Source organism: Melanerpes formicivorus, unplaced genomic scaffold (genome assembly GCF_026170545.1).
Source record: "Melanerpes formicivorus ecotype bairdi unplaced genomic scaffold, bMelFor1.0.p_v2 SCAF_14, whole genome shotgun sequence".
NCBI lineage: Eukaryota > Metazoa > Chordata > Aves > Piciformes > Picidae > Melanerpes > Melanerpes formicivorus.
Genome location: NW_027142366.1, coordinates 11,874,411 through 11,889,258, shown reverse-complemented (window position 1 = coordinate 11,889,258; position 14,848 = coordinate 11,874,411). Strand labels below are relative to the sequence as shown.

At 62.1% G+C, this 14,848-nt stretch overlaps 1 protein-coding gene across 2 annotated transcripts; it reads left to right on the top strand.

Moving 5' to 3' along the window:
• The first annotated feature begins 976 nt into the window (after positions 1-976).
• ERN2 (endoplasmic reticulum to nucleus signaling 2) lies at positions 977-14,384 on the top strand. Of its 2 annotated transcripts, XM_068147050.1 has the most exons (22): positions 977-1,079; positions 4,257-4,374; positions 4,710-4,743; positions 5,240-5,312; positions 5,631-5,703; positions 5,801-5,923; positions 6,009-6,110; positions 6,348-6,609; positions 6,717-6,795; positions 6,872-7,022; positions 8,063-8,184; positions 8,381-8,554; positions 9,043-9,292; positions 9,561-9,651; positions 10,120-10,309; positions 10,922-11,021; positions 11,116-11,315; positions 11,971-12,118; positions 12,211-12,338; positions 12,596-12,719; positions 13,052-13,119; positions 13,191-14,384. In XM_068147050.1, the coding sequence occupies exons 1-22, from the start codon at positions 984-986 to the stop codon at positions 13,380-13,382; spliced, it is 2,898 nt and encodes a 965-aa protein (XP_068003151.1). In that variant the 5' UTR covers positions 977-983; the 3' UTR covers positions 13,383-14,384. The 2 variants fall into 2 exon arrangements, with proteins under 2 accessions (XP_068003151.1, XP_068003152.1); XM_068147051.1 differs by lacking the exons at positions 977-1,079; positions 4,257-4,374; positions 4,710-4,743 and having other exon boundaries at positions 4,758-5,304.
• The last annotated feature ends 464 nt before the right edge of the window (positions 14,385-14,848 follow it).

Genomic DNA, 14,848 nt, shown 5'->3' with positions numbered 1-14,848 from the left:
GGGTGTTGGGGATGACTGCCCCGAGGTGACTGGAAGGAGGAGCACGTAGGAAACTCTGCTCCTTGCCCCCCTAGACACCATGGGTGCCTCCCTGCCAGGGCGGGGAGGGTGCTGCTGCTGTGCCCCGCTGCACAACAAGAGGCTCTGAGTCTCCTCCAGCCCCAGATGAGCTTGCTTTAGGCTGCAGCTGTCCCGGGGGTGCTGAGCATGCCCAGCTCCGAGTCACACGTGGAGGCAACCTGCTGTGATGTCACCGGTTCCACTTGTGTTTGCCAGCCCCAGAGGCAGGTGCTGAGGAGAAGCTGTTCCGCTGGGCTCCGGCAGCCCTGGCTGTGTAACTCTTGGCAGACGCTGCTGCTCTTCAGCTGCTGCTGGTGTTCAACTGCTGGCTTCAGGAACTTCCTCACCCCCCCACCTAATGCCCCCAGGAGGTCTGAGCTAGTTCAGGAGTTCTAGCACTGAAATAAAGTCCCAAAATCTCTGCTAAATGGTGTGCAAAAGGGCAAGTTCCTGTCTGCTGTGATGCCCGAGCGTGCCCTAACTCGGCACGGGAGGGGAGAGGGTGGACCCAGCTGTGAATCCCTTGTGGAGGAGCTCAGTGCCCTGCTCTTCACTGAAGTGAGGCTGAAAGATGGTTTCAAGTGGGTTGGTGCCCAAGGAAGAGCCTCTGCTTCCCCGCGGTGGGGCTGGCACACATAGGGACACTGCCACACGCACAGGGGGAGATGTCACAGAGGGGGAGATGCCACACAGGGGGCGATGCGTCCTGGCGCTCATGCAAGGAGGCCGGAGGGCGCCGGGACAGATGCCGGGCGGTCGCAGGGTGCAGCCCGTGTCCGCCCCCCGTGCTGCGCGGGGCCGGGCCAGGCCGGGTACGGGGTTGGGGGGGGCAGGAACCCGCATCCTGGATCCGCCCCGTCCCCGCTGACTCACGCCCCGGCCCGGCCCGACCCTGCGCGCCGCGGCCCCGGTATGTCCGGGACATGGGCGGCCCCTCCGCGCCGCTGCGCCTGGGGCTGCTCCGGGGGCTGCTCCGGGGGCTGCTGGTCCCGCTGCTGCTCGTCCCGCTGCCGGCACTGGTACGGACTGGGCTCGGCCCGGGGGGTTGGGGTGGCGGTGTGCCGGTGCCCGCTGGCGGGAGCTGCGGGTGCTAGCCTGGGTACGCGCGGGTGGCTGTGCCCTGTGTGTGCCCCACGGGGGGGGGACACGGGGGTGCCCTGAGAGTGCCTGGTGTGTCAGCGCGGGCACCGCGCTGTGTCTCAGCTGGCAGTGGGCGCCCATACCCTGGGTGCCAGAGCGTGGAGACAAGGGCAGGAGCGTCTTGCTGCTGGCAGTGGGTGAGAGACTTCGGCGAGTGCAGAAGGGCTGGCACCCAGGAGAGTGTGGTTTGTGGGGTGAAGGGGCTGTCGGGGTGGTGGCAGGTGGGGTCCCGTGGCTGCACGGGCAGGTGGTGTTGGCAGCGTGATGGAGGTGCCCAGGGCAGAGGTTTTTGAGCTCTGCTCAGAAAAGCACCTTCAGCATGGCTGGGGCTGAGCTGAGGTCCCGTTGCTCCTGCCCACAGAGCCTGGCAGCGTGGTGCCCTCGGGAGCTGGACGGCAGCTCCCACAGCCGGTGGCATTTCGCGCGGCAAGGGCAGTGTGCCAGGGTGGGCTTGGCAGACGTGGGTAGCACTGCTCAGGCAGAGGAAGCAGCAGACACTGGCACCGTGTTTCTCTCTGTGCCTAGCTGCCCCCCTGCCCGTCACTGGGGCAGCAAGCACGCCCCAAGCCCACATCTCACTCCGAGCTCAGCAGCATCCCCGCAGGCTGCAGGCTGGCATGGAGAGAGCCTCGGGAATCCTGGGGAACATCCCATGGGAACAGCAGCCAACGCTTCTGGCCTGGGACAGAGGAGAAGGTGATGGCGGCTCCCGGCCATCCAGCGCTCCCAGTTCCACTCGTGGTGGTGCGTGGGGAGCAGGCTGGGCAGCCTGGCCTGTGGCCCAGTGCCCTGTCACTAAAACACCAGCAGCTGCAGAAGAGGTGGCAGAGAGGGCAGAGCAGAGCCCACAGCCTGCTGTAGCTGGGCGGCCGGAGGGGCTCGGTGCTTTCAGTTCTGCTTCCCTGGTGCAGCTGTCCCCAGCACCAGAGCTCCTGGACAGCCTTGTCCCCACAGCCAGCCTCAGCCTGCCTGGCACAGTGCTGGAGAAGCTGGGCAGCAGCCACTCTCCTCTGCCTGCCACACTGCGTGCCCTCGACAGGGAAGAGCTGAGATCTCCCAGCGACCTCAATGGAAAATTAAGCAAGAAGGGCAGATAAAAAACCTGGGCTTGAAGCAGAGGGGCTGATGTGAGGTGTGTCAGGAGTGAGCTGGTGGGTGCTCCTGGCATGGGGACAGCCTGGCACCCATGCAGGCTGCTGTCTGTGTGGTTGGAGCTGGTGGAATTTCAGAGGACAATGTGTCTCCTGGCCCTGTTCTGCCGTGGCTGGGCTGGTACCACCACCAGGTCCTGCTCAGCAGATGGCACAGGGTGATCGCTGCTCTTCAGGCTGGTGCATCTCCAGGCCAAGCTGTGCCTGGCTCAGGCTCTGCCAACTGGTACAGAGCAGGGAACAGGGCAGCAAGGGGGCTGCCAGGGGATGGCATGCCCAAGGATATCCCTTGGGCAATCCCACATGGTTGATTGGCTTCTGCATCGTGGCCAGTGGGGAGTCTGGGCACTATTCTGCTTCCTGACATCAGGGATGGTCACTGCTTTGATCCCAGACATTGGGAACAGACCCTGCACTGCTCCCCAGCACTGGGGACAGACCCTGCACTGCTCCCTGGCATTGGGGACAGACCCTGCACTGCTCCCCAGCATTGGGGACAGACCCTGCTCTGCTCCCCGGCACTGGGGACAGACCCTGCTCTGCTCCCCGGCACTGGGGACAGACCCTGCTCTGCTCCCCGGCTTCAGGGACAGACCCTGCTCTGCTCCCCGGCATTGGGGACAGACCCTGCACTGCTCCCTGGCTTCAGGGACAGACCCTGCTCTGCTCCCCGGCTTCAGGGACAGACCCTGCTCTGCTCCCTGGCTTCAGGGACAGACCCTGCTCTGCTCCCCGGCTTCAGGGACAGACCCTGCTCTGCTCCCCGGCACTGGGGACAGACCCTGCTCTGCTCCCTGGCTTCAGGGACAGACCCTGCTCTGCTCCCCGGCATTGGGAACAGACCCTGCACTGCTCCCTGGCTTCAGGGACAGACCCTGCTCTGCTCCCCGGCTTCAGGGACAGACCCTGCTCTGCTCCCTGGCTTCAGGGACAGACCCTGCTCTGCTCCCCGGCATTGGGGACAGACCCTGCTCTGCTCCCCGGCATTGGGAACAGACCCTGCTCTGCTCCCTGGCTTCAGGGACAGACCCTGCTCTGCTCCCCGGCTTCAGGGACAGACCCTGCTCTGCTCCCTGGCTTCAGGGACAGACCCTGCTCTGCTCCCCGGCTTCAGGGACAGACCCTGCTCTGCTCCCTGGCTTCAGGGACAGACCCTGCTCTGCTCCCCGGCTTCAGGGACAGACCCTGCACTGCTCCCCGGCATTGGGGACAGGCCCGGCTTTGCTCCCCGGCATTGGGGACAGGCCCTGCTCTGCTCCCTGGCACTGGGGACAGCCATTCCAGCCCTGCTTCCACCTGAAGCCGTTTGGGTGCCCGTGCTGTTTGCAGATCCCTGTTTGCTGACGGGGTGAGGCTGGCGTGTGTGCCCCGGCTGAGCTGGCACTGGCCGCATGCGGAAGCAGCAGCTCCTCTTCCCCACCTTGCTTTGCAGCCACTGCCTTCACATCGTGGCAGCTGAGAGCTGCAGCTCTGGAGGCCAGGACAGGCAGTGGCTGTGTTTCTGGCAGGAGAAGTCACCCAACTCGTTTGCTTCCGGAAGGAGCCCGAGGCTGGGCTGTTCAAGTCACCTCTGGAGAGGCTTCAGGAGCTGGGGCTGGGAGCAGCCAGGCTGCAGCTCATCCCAGGGGAGAGGAGGAAAAAGGAATGGGATAAGGAAAGGGAAAGGGAAAGGGAAAGGGAAAGGGAAAGGGAAAGGGAAAGGGAAAGGGAAAGGGAAAGGGAAAGGGAAAGGGAAAGGGAAAGGGAAAGGGAAAGGGAATGAGAAGGGACATTGGGGCCCTTTCCCGCAGACTGCTGCCATGGTGTGCTGGGTGCAGGGGGTGCTGGGCTGCCTGAGATGGTGCAGGTCACGGTGGCTTGTCCCCAAGCCTGGCCTTGCTCTGAGGGCAGCATTTTTGTCCCTAGTGCCTCAAAGGTGGTGCTGTGACTGTCCCAGAAACACTGCTCTTCATCTCCACGCTGGATGGAAACCTCCACGCTGTGAGTAAGAGCACTGGTGACATCAAATGGACCCTGAAGGATGGTGAGTAGTGACCTGGGGTGCTGGCTCCCAGCCTGGCTCCCTGGATTTGTCCCTGATGGAGGTCGGGGATATGCCTTCCTGCCTGGCTCTTGCTTGTTGTGCTCTGGGCCAGCAGCTCCTCAGCTCTGGGGTGCTGCTAGCTGCAGCTCAAGGCCCAGCACGGGTGTAGGGGAGCAGAGCAGCTGGTGGGGCAGATCCCCACTAGTGGCAGTGCCTATTCTGGGGGTGAAATGCAAATCTGTGGAGCTGGGCTCAGGCAGTGCTCAGCACACAGTGCCACGTTGTCCTGTGCCTGGGGAGCGAGGCTGACGGCTGTGTTTTGCTCTCTCTTTCAGATCCCATTCTGCAGGTGCCTGTTTATGTGGCAGAGTGAGTGTCCTCCCCCTGGGCAGGGTGCCTGCCTCAGGGAGGGCAGCCCATGGGCTGGGCAGGAGCTGCTTGCAGGTGCACGATGCCCTGATGAACCAACAGGTCCAGTGCAGGAGAAGGGAACCTCGCAGCAGTGACCCTCCCAGCCTGTAGCTGGTGATGAGCAGCCGCAGGCTTGCAGCCTCTCCACAGCCAGCCCAGAAGCTCACAGCACCACCATACACAGAAGCATAGGAGAGAAGTAGGGGAAAATCTCTCTGGAAGTGCAGGGGGAGGCAGGAGAGCAGCCTCCCCGGGGCAGGCAGGACATGGAGCCAGCACTGCTGACAGCCGTGGGGAGTTACAGTGCTGACCAGGGCAGGAGGTCATCTCCCACCAGATCCAGTGCTGGAGGGTTCCCTGGAGCAAACAGCTGAGGGTGGCTCTTTAGGACAGCTCCTCTCAGCTCTTGGCAATGCCCAGCTCAAGTTTCACCCTCCTCTCTCCTCCTTTCCAGACCTGCGTTCCTTCCAGACCCCAATGATGGCAGCCTCTATATTCTGGGAGGAAAAAACAAGGAAGGTCTGATGGTCAGTGGGGCTGTGGGCATCCTCCCCCACACACAACCTGGGGTTCACTGGGCTGGGAGTCCAGGTTGAGTTGCTGGACAGGACACACAGGGCCTTTGGTGGCTCCCGGAAGATGTCAGCTGAGTGGGTGTGGGGCAAACACAGGTGGGACCCTTCCCTACCACTCTGTCCTGTCCTGCTCTGGGCTGAGCAGTAAAGGCAGGGAGGAGGGGGAAGCTGTCCCAGGGGCCTCTCCTTTCCCACCCCACTGCTGAAGGCAGGAAGGCTGCAGCCTGGGGAGGTTTCTCTGCCCCACATGCGCACCGCTGTCTGTTGCAGAAGCTGCCGTTCACCATCCCGGAGCTGGTGCAGTCCTCGCCGTGCCGCAGCTCGGATGGTGTCCTCTACACCGGTAGGGAGAGCGAGGAGGCGACACGGCAGGAAGCTGGGCTGCTGGGGACAGACAGCAGGGCTGTGAGGACTCACGGTCACTGCATTTTCCTTCCCAGGGAAGAAGCAGGACACCTGGTTCATCGTGGACCCCAAGTCAGGAGAGAAGCAGACCACTCTCTCCACAGAAGCCTGGGACGGTCTGTGCCCGTCGAGCCCCCTGCTCTACATCGGCCGCACCCGTAAGCCAGCCCCGCTCCCGGTTTGCCCTCCCAGCCCCAGGATCGGGGTGCTGGGCATGACGTGGAGCGCTGCTGTGGTCCCCAGAGTATGTCATCACCATGTACGACACCAAGTCTCGGGAGCTGCGCTGGAATGCCACCTTCTCTGACTACTCGGCCCCGCTCTGCGAGGAGTGCCAGCACTACAGTGAGTGGCCACCAGGCTCCTGGCAGCCAGGGGAGCTACAGGAGGCAGCTCTCCCTGCGGGACCCCGGCTGTGCGGGGACCCAGGGAGGTGCTGGCGTGGCCAGCGGGTCTTGGCCATGCCAACCGCTGGGAAAAGAGTCTGCTGCGCTGGGCACGGCTCTGCTGGGAGCAGAGCAGCAGGGAAGGGCTCAGGGCTGTGGCAGGGCCCCCCCGGACAGCTCCCTCTGCTCCTCCCAGAGATGGCACACTTCGCCTCGAGCGGCGACGGGCTGCTGGTGACGCTGGACAAGGAGAGCGGCGAGGTCCTGTGGGCACACAACTACGGCTCGCCCGTGGTGGGCATCTACCTGTGGCACCAGGACAGCCTCCGTCGCGTTCCGCACCTCAACCTGGCCATGGAGACCCTGCGCTACCTGACCTTCCACTCGCAGGACATCCACCTCCTCAAGGGCAGCTACCAGTCCCTGAAGGACTTCTCCGCCACCAAGACCCAGCTGCTGTACGTGGTCCCTGCGCCCCGGCGGACGGTGGCATCGGCCCTGCCGGCGCCCGGGCTGCCCTGATCCGTGACGAATGGAGGGGCTGATGCCTGTCCCTGCCTTGCAGACCAGCGCTCTACGTGGGGAAGCACGCCGCCAGCTTCTACGCCCTGACCTCGCTGGTGCACGGCAGCGTGGCGCTGGTGGTGAGTCTGCTCTCGGGGCCGGCTGCCGCGGGCACCGCTGCCAGCCGCCGCTGCTCCACGAGCTGTCGGTCCCCAGCCGCAGAGCATCACCCTGGCCAGGATCGACGGCCCCACCACCGACGACGTCACCATGAGGGAGTCGGGGGAGTGCGAGATCACGCCCAGCACCGAAGTCAAGTACCCGCAGGGCAGCATCGCCTCGCCCCGCAACCAGTGGCTGCTCATAGGTGAGCACCGGCAGTGGGCAGCCCAGGCTATCCCTGTGCTCTTCCATTGCCCTAGGCAGCTGAACTCCTTGTGAATCCATGGAATTTACAGTCTGGCCTGGGAAAAGAAAAGCAGCAGCATTGTCCTTGAGGTCTCAACCACAAGGGAGAGCTGGCCAAGCACTTCTGGAAGTGTTTAAATCAGCAGCAGCTTTTGTAGCATTTTGTAAGCCCTGACTCCCAGGAATGGGTCCCTGATTCCCAGGAGCAGGTTCCTGACTCCCAAGAGTGGGTCCCTGACTCCCAGGAGCAGATTCCTGGCTCTGCAACACCCTCTCAGAGTTTCAGTGCTTAGCAAGTGACACTGTGTGAGGGGCCTGGAGTCTCTCTGGTCTCAGGCTGCCTTCAGGAATCTTTCCAAAGCTGGAGCCATGCCAAGGCCTTTCCCTGTGTCTTTGCTCCTATGGAGTGCCCCAGGGAGCTGCCAGTGTGTTTTGGGGTAGCAGCAGCCCCACCTGCTCTGCTCACTGGGGTAAATGGACCGAGGCTGTGACTCACTCCTGGGGACTGTGGTGACTCTGGCTTGGGCTGGTTGCAGCCCATCCTTGTCCCCTCCCCTCGAGGGGACCCTTTGAAGCAGGGCTGCTGTGGGTGTGTCACTGCACACCAAGCCTGGCATGCAGGCTCTGGGTTCCTTACTCTACTCTGTGGTTGCTGTCACTGTGACCCTTCCCCACCCCATGGTTGCTGTCACAGGTGTGATGGATGCAGTGGTGTGTTTGGAAGTCGGGATGGTGTCTCAGGGTCATGGGAGGGAGGCAGAGGGGCACAGTCAGCCTCCTGCCCTCAGCATTTCTCTGCTGGCTGCTGCTGCTCCAGGTGCCCCTCTCTGCAGATGTAGCCAGCAAGTGCAGCCATGACATTGTGTGTCCCATGAGCAGCAGGACTGCTCCAGGATAGCAGAGCTGTGTGCTTAGCCCACGTGGATGCTGGGGAGATGAGGGCATGACACCATGACCAGAGATCCCCTGATGGTTGTCTTCACTCTCCTCCCACCACAGGGCACCACGAGCTGCCCCCTGTGGTGCACACCACGATGCTGCGAGCCTTCCCAGAGAACCTGAGGAAGACCACGGAAACCATCATCCTCAGGGCTCCTCCTGCCAGGACCATGTTCGATGATGTGAGTGGTGGAGAGTGGTGGAGCTCTGCTGGGCCCCACCTTGGCACCGGGAAGCACCTCAGGCAGTGCTGGGTTACTGAAGGGCTGGGGCTCAGCTGTGGGTCCCCAGCATGGGGTAGCATGGGGAAGGGGTCCCAAACCTGAGTGCCTTGAGATCTGCCCCTCTGGTGTCATCCATGCCTGGCATGTGTTGCAGTTCCTGGCCCCAAGCAGCTTGGAGGAGCCAGCTCTGCGTGGCAAGGAGCGCTCCCAGCTGGACCCAGCACCGAAGCAGATGGAGGTGTACCCCGAGGCTGGCACCTGGGAGCTGGTGCTGGCTGGCATTGGCACAGTTCTGCTGGGTGGGGGCATCCTGTTCCTCCTGGTCACGGTGAGTGGTGGCCACTGGAGGAGCCTGCTGCAGGAGCTCTAACAGTGCTCCACCAAAGTGTGAGGAGAAATGTCTCTGGTGTGAGGGTGCTGAGCACTGCAGCAGGCTGCCCAGAGAGGTTGTGGAGTCTTCTGCTCTGGAGAGCTTCCAACCCCACCTGGCCATTGTGATCCTGGGCAAGCCACTATGGGTACCCCTGCTTGAGCAGGGGGGTTGGACTGATCCCCAGAGGTCCCTTCCAACCCCATCATGCTGGGATTTGGGGATCCTGTGAAGGGTTGGGACCTCCCTTTTTCCCCATCCTTGTAGCACAAACATCAGTGCCATGGGTGGGATAAGCCCTGCAGCTCCTGTGCTGTCTTGTATCTGCTCATGGTACCCAGCTGAGGCTGGCCAGGGCACAGACTCATGGCTTGTGCCTGGCTCTGCCTGTGCCCCAGCTCTGCTCTGGGCACAGGAGCTGAGTGCTGCCCTGGTTTGTGTTCCAGAGGCTGCAGAAGCAGCACGAGGTACAGCAGCAGCAGCTAGAGAAGCAGATTCAGCTCCTGCAGCAGCAGCAAGAGAAGCTGCTCCCAGGCAGGGTGTCTCAAGAGAGTGTTCCTGCAGAGCCCAGGGAGCTGGTGCTGGGCCAGGGCAGCCTCTCACAGGTCTCTCAGAGCTCCAGCCACTCAGATCATCTGAAGGACCTGCCTAATGGGTTGGACAGCCCAGATCCAGATGTCCCAGCAGCTGCTGAAGGTGTGTGCAGGGGGGAACAGGCAAGGGGTGAGTGGCTCTGTCTGTGGATGTGTCACCCAAAGCTGGGGCAGAGATGCCCCAGAGATGAGAGGGCTGCAGCCCAGCTGAGATGGGGAGCACACAGATCTGCTCCTGGATCACCTTGGGCTACAAAAGCCTTGCAAGAGCAGGGCCAAGGAACAGGCCAGGTGGTTAAAGGTCTGGGTGTCCCCTGTATAGGGCTAAGGCTCACAGGCTGAGGGGTGGCTCTGTCCCTCTTCCTCTGCAGATGCAGAACCAGATATGGTTGTAGTTGGGAAAGTTTCTTTTAACCCCAAGGACGTGCTGGGACATGGAGCTGGAGGAACCTTTGTCTTCAGGTGAGTGGCACCCCTGGGGTGCCTTGCCCTCATACCACTCTCCTAGGAGCCACAAGGACAGCTCCAGCAGCTCATTCCTTGGCTGGAAGCTGCTGGTTCAGGGGCATTTGAGAATGGCTTGCCACCTTCTCCTTCCCACGGTCCTCATCAAAGCCGTCTGGGAGCTGGGCTCGTTGTCTTCGGCAGGTGTCCCCCCACACCAGCACACTATGCCCCCTTCCCCTCCTGCCTGCACTGAGCTCTCAGGCAGCTAGGCTGTGCCTGCTCCAGGTACTCCTCAGCAGCTCCAGCCCCTCCTAAGGTTCCCCTGGGTCTGGCCGAGCCCCTTTCAGAGCATGGAGCAAGGGGACGTTGTCTTTGAGAGTCACCCCAAGGTGACCCAGGCTGAGGACCCTGAGTTGCCAGCACTGGGCTCTGCTCCGGCTGGGGAGGGTCGTGCATGGACACCACCGCCGAGCCTCCACGCAGGGGCCAGTTCGACGGCCGGAAGGTGGCCGTGAAGCGGCTGCTGCCCGAGTGCTTCCATCTGGTGGACCGCGAGGTGCAGCTGCTGCGGGAGTCGGACGAGCACCCGCACGTGGTGCGCTACTTCTGCACCGAGCGGGACCGGCAGTTCCACTACATCGCCACCGAGCTCTGCGCCGCCACGCTGCAGCAGGTGGGCACGGGCCCGCGGGGGTGCCCATCAGGCCAGGCTGTCCCCCGGCCCTGTCTTGTCACCTCAGTCCCCAGGGCCTTGCTGGCAGCAGAGCACTGTGTGTGCCCACGGGAGCTGGGAGCTGTGCATGCTTGTGGGCAGGGCTGGCAGCCGGCAGCTTCTGGCTTGGAAGCCCTCTTTGGGGTTCCTTCCTGGCCATGGGCACACAGTCCTGCTCCCAATCTGTTTCCCAGCTTTCAGAGGGGATGGGTGGGATTGGGGGTTGGCAGGCTTCAAGGTGCTTTGGAAAGGCCAAGCAGCTGGCAGCAGCACTGCTCCTATGCCAGCCAAGGCCCTGCCCCTGCTTTCCTACCTTCAGGAGGAACATGGCAGCTCCAAGCCCTGGCATCAGCCAGAGCTGTTGTTCCCTTGCTGGGAAGAGGCTTGGCATGGGAGAGAAGCATCCATTCACCTCTCCATAAAGAAGGGCAAAAGCTGTGGGGTGTGAGGGCACCATGGGCTTGTCTCCTTCAACCTCTGCCAGCCTAGAGACTGAAAAGTCTCTCTGGGCAAGCCTTGCCTTCTTTGCCCACTCCATCAGGCCTGAGCCTGTCTCTTTCTGCCTCACTGCAGTACGTGGAAAGCCCCAGCTTCGACCGCCGCGGCCTGGACCCGGTGTCTGTGCTGCGCCAGACCATGTCGGGGCTGGCACACCTCCACTCCCTCAGCATCGGTGAGCAGGCAGGGCTGGCAGCGTGCGGGGCAGCAGGCAGAGCCCTGCCCTGCTCCAGCCCTGCTGGGTGACACCCTGCATCCTTCTCTTCTAGTCCACCGTGACCTGAAGCCCTGCAACATCCTCATTTCTGTCCCCAACCGCCAGGGGCAGATCCGAGCTGTCATCTCGGACTTCGGCCTCTGCAAGAAGCTGCAGAGGGGGCGGCACAGCTTCAGCCTCCGCTCGGGCATCCCTGGCACCGAGGGCTGGATCGCTCCTGAGGTGCTGCAGGAGGCCCCAAAGGAGAACCCGGTCAGTCAGCTGTGGATGCTCTCCTCACCTCGGGCGCTCCTTGAGCCCACGGTGACAGTCCCCTCTGCTGGCAGCGATCTTGCTGCGTGCTGCTGAAACGCACAAATCAGACCAAGGCTCCAGGAGCCAAATCCAGCCTAGGTGCTGAGGACCTCCCTCATGGGTTCCATGCCCAGCTCTGTTCGGTACGGAGCATCTTCTCTGGCTGCAGTCCTTGGAAAGCCAGGGTGGGAGGTTGAAGGAAGCCTCTGCTGGCTTAGCAGCTCAGCCCTTGACATCTTCTCAGCTACTTAGCACAGAGAATCCTGTTCCTGCTGGCAGCCACTTGCTGTAGTGGTCCCTGGCAGGGCACATACTGGTGCTGGCAGCATGGTCCACATGCCCTTGTACTGGGGTCAGTTTGCAGAGCTGAGTGAGACACCAGCAGCCCTGGTGTGTCCATCTGACTATGGAGTCCTTCTTTCTGTCTGTGCCTCTGAAACCCTCAGCCCTGGTCTGGAGCCACTTGGCAGCACTAAGCAGGGCAGGCAGGAGCCTGGCATGAGGCATGCCCCAGCCAGCGACCAAGTGCTCACATCAGTGAGTGAAAGTGGGAGGTGAAAGCTTTTGCTGCCCTTTGCTGCCAGGGGCTCATCTCCTCGCTGGTGTTTCGCAGACGTGTGCTGTGGACATCTTCTCAGCTGGCTGCATCTTCTACTACGTGGTGTCAGAGGGGCAGCACCCGTTCGGGGACAGCCTGCGGCGCCAGGCCAACATCCTGGCGGGCTCTTACCAGCTGAGCTGCCTGCAGGAGGAAACTCATGGTGAGACACTGCCCCACAGACAGGTGCCCACGGGAAGCCCCGATCCCAGGGCCCTTTTGGGGGTGAGCTCCCTGCTGTGCTGTTCCTTACAGACAAGGTTGTTGCTCGAGAGCTGATTGCGGCAATGATCAGCCCTGAGCCCCAGCGCCGGCCCTCGGCCCCCATGGTCCTTGTGCACCCCTTCTTCTGGAGCCAGGAGAAGCAGCTGCAGTTCTTCCAGGTGAGCTGTCCCACCATCAGGGCATGCAGGTGTGCTCCAGGGGCTCTGTAAACCATCTGCAGGGAACAGTCCTGTTTGGGTCACTGTGCTCATTCTGAGCTATTTTGGAAGGGGTGGAAGGCTCCCTGGGGTTGGGGTCAGGGCCAGACCCACTTTGTGCAGCCTCAGCACTGGCTCTCTTCCCTGGCACTGGATGGGGTGTCACGGGGTGAGGCCCAGCAATGTAGCCCCCGTGCTGCCTGCGTTTGCTGATGCAGGACGTCAGTGACCGCATCGAGAGGGAGCCTGCCGAGGGGCCCATGGTCTCTGCCCTGGAGCGGGGGGCACGGGCGGTGGTGAGGACCAACTGGAGGATGCACATCTCCCTCCCCCTGCAGACAGGTGAGCGTGGGGCCAGCCTCACCTGCAGCCTGACCCTGCCGCAGCCCGGCCCTGCCGCAGCCCGATCCTGCCGCTGCCTCCCACGTGGAGCTGGGACTCCCAGGCTGGTGCCTTTCACGGGGCAGGAGGCAGCTGAAAACCAGGCCGGGTAAACGTGGCAGGCTTCGTGCCGGGGCGCAGAGCAGTGCCCGGCTTCACTGCAGGCTGTGGTGCTCACTCTGCCCTGCCAGTGCACTGCCAGGGCTCAGGGTCGGGCTGGCACCAAGGGGGCCTTGGCAGCCCCTGGCTCAGCCACACCCTGCCTCGCTCAGCGTCTCTCCTGCTCTCCCCAGACCTGAGGAAGTTCCGAACCTACAAGGGGGGCTCGGTGCGGGACCTGCTGCGGGCCATGAGGAACAAGGTAGGGCCACCCCAGCTCCCCCCTGTCCCCAGCATCCCCCACCCCTGCTCACCCCCCTCTCTCTCCTGCAGAAGCACCACTACCACGAGCTGCCAGCCGAGGTCAGGGCAGCCCTGGGCTCTGTCCCCGATGGCTTTGTGCAGTACTTCACCTCCCGCTTCCCGCAGCTGCTGCTGCATACGCACGGGGCCATGAGGGTCTGTGCCCACGAGCGACTCTTCCAGCCCTACTACTGCCAGGGACCAGGGAATGATGGCATGTGACCATGGACACACACCAGGATGGCACCTGCATGGCTGTTCCTCCCTGCCCAGACCCACAGCCCCTTGGACTCTCTAGTGTCCTTCTCTCCCTTAGTGGGGTGAGGTGGGGACAGCTCCAGGAACAGCTGGTCACCCAGCATGGGGTACAGGTCCAGAAGAGGTGGGCATAGGGTGGCACTGGGCTCTCACCTGAGGTCTCCTGTGCCAAAGAGGGACCCTCTGGGTACTCCCCTGCGCAACCACTCACAGTCTGACCCAGCATCCAGGAGGCATTTGTGTCAGAGAAGGAAAGCTCCCAGTGGTGGACACAGTGGTTGGGAAGAAGGAAGAAAAGGCACCTTCTGTTCTCCTGAGGGCAGCTGGATGGAGCTAGGTTCCACCAGGCAGCAGTGAAGCCTGGTCCTGTGCATCCTCCTGAGCCACATTCCTGGGAAAGCAGCTCTTTGAGCAGTGTCAAACCTGCTCCTGACCAGAACTGATGCAGTCTTGACACTGGAGCCCAGCAAGTGCTGAGGCAGAGCAGGGTGGCTCTGTGCAGCTGCCTCAGGGCTTGGACCTGCTGTGTGCATCAGGGCTGAGGCTTGGGACCCCCAGCACCATCCTGAGAAGGAAGATTTTGATCTCAGCTGGGCTGAGACTTTTCTCCCTTGTGGTGAGCAGGAGCCTGTGATCATGCCAGGTCAGAGCTCCTGTGCCCAGCAGCCCCCAGCAGCTTGTGCAGCAACTCAGGAGCAGTCAGCCCAGGACACACAGGCAGGGAACCTCTCCTTCAGCAATCCCTTTCTTGTGCCTGCAGTTCCCACCACCACTCCTGCTGCCCCAGAGCAGGTGTCCCATGGGTGTTCTGGTTCCAAGCATCCCCACAGGCATATTTCACAGAAGCCAGCAGCCAGAAGCATCACCCCCCAGGGCCTTAGGCAGCTGGAGCTCTTTGTTAGAGCAGCAATGATTTTGTACATTTTGATTGTGTGCTGGGGAAGTTGCTACACAAGGAAGGGGGGACGGGGCGGGGGGGGGTGTTGTATGTGGTTGGGGCTCAGAACACTGGCTGGCCTAGAACATTTTATACAAACTGTGATTAAAAAACACTAAAAAGCTTTGTCTGCTTAAAAATAAACTGGCCTTAGAGCACCACAGGGTGCTGGCAGTGAGGAGCACTGGGAGAGGACACAGAGCAGGGTACTGGACTCTTGCTAAAGTCTCCTACTAATTCTGTAGTCACAGTTGTGAGCATCTTGTGTAGTAAATGAAGACAGGGAAAGAGGACATGGGACAGTGAGGCTGAAAGCTTCAGCACACCTCCTGCAACACCTCCAAGGTCTGCCCTGCTGCAGCATAGCTCTGACAGCTCACAGACCTTTCTTTCCTTCAGCTAAATATCTCTCAACTAAGCTTAACCTGTAACCTCCTGTCAGGATCTGCTCTATGATGAGGTGGGGCAGGGCTCAGCTCAGCCAAGGGCAATC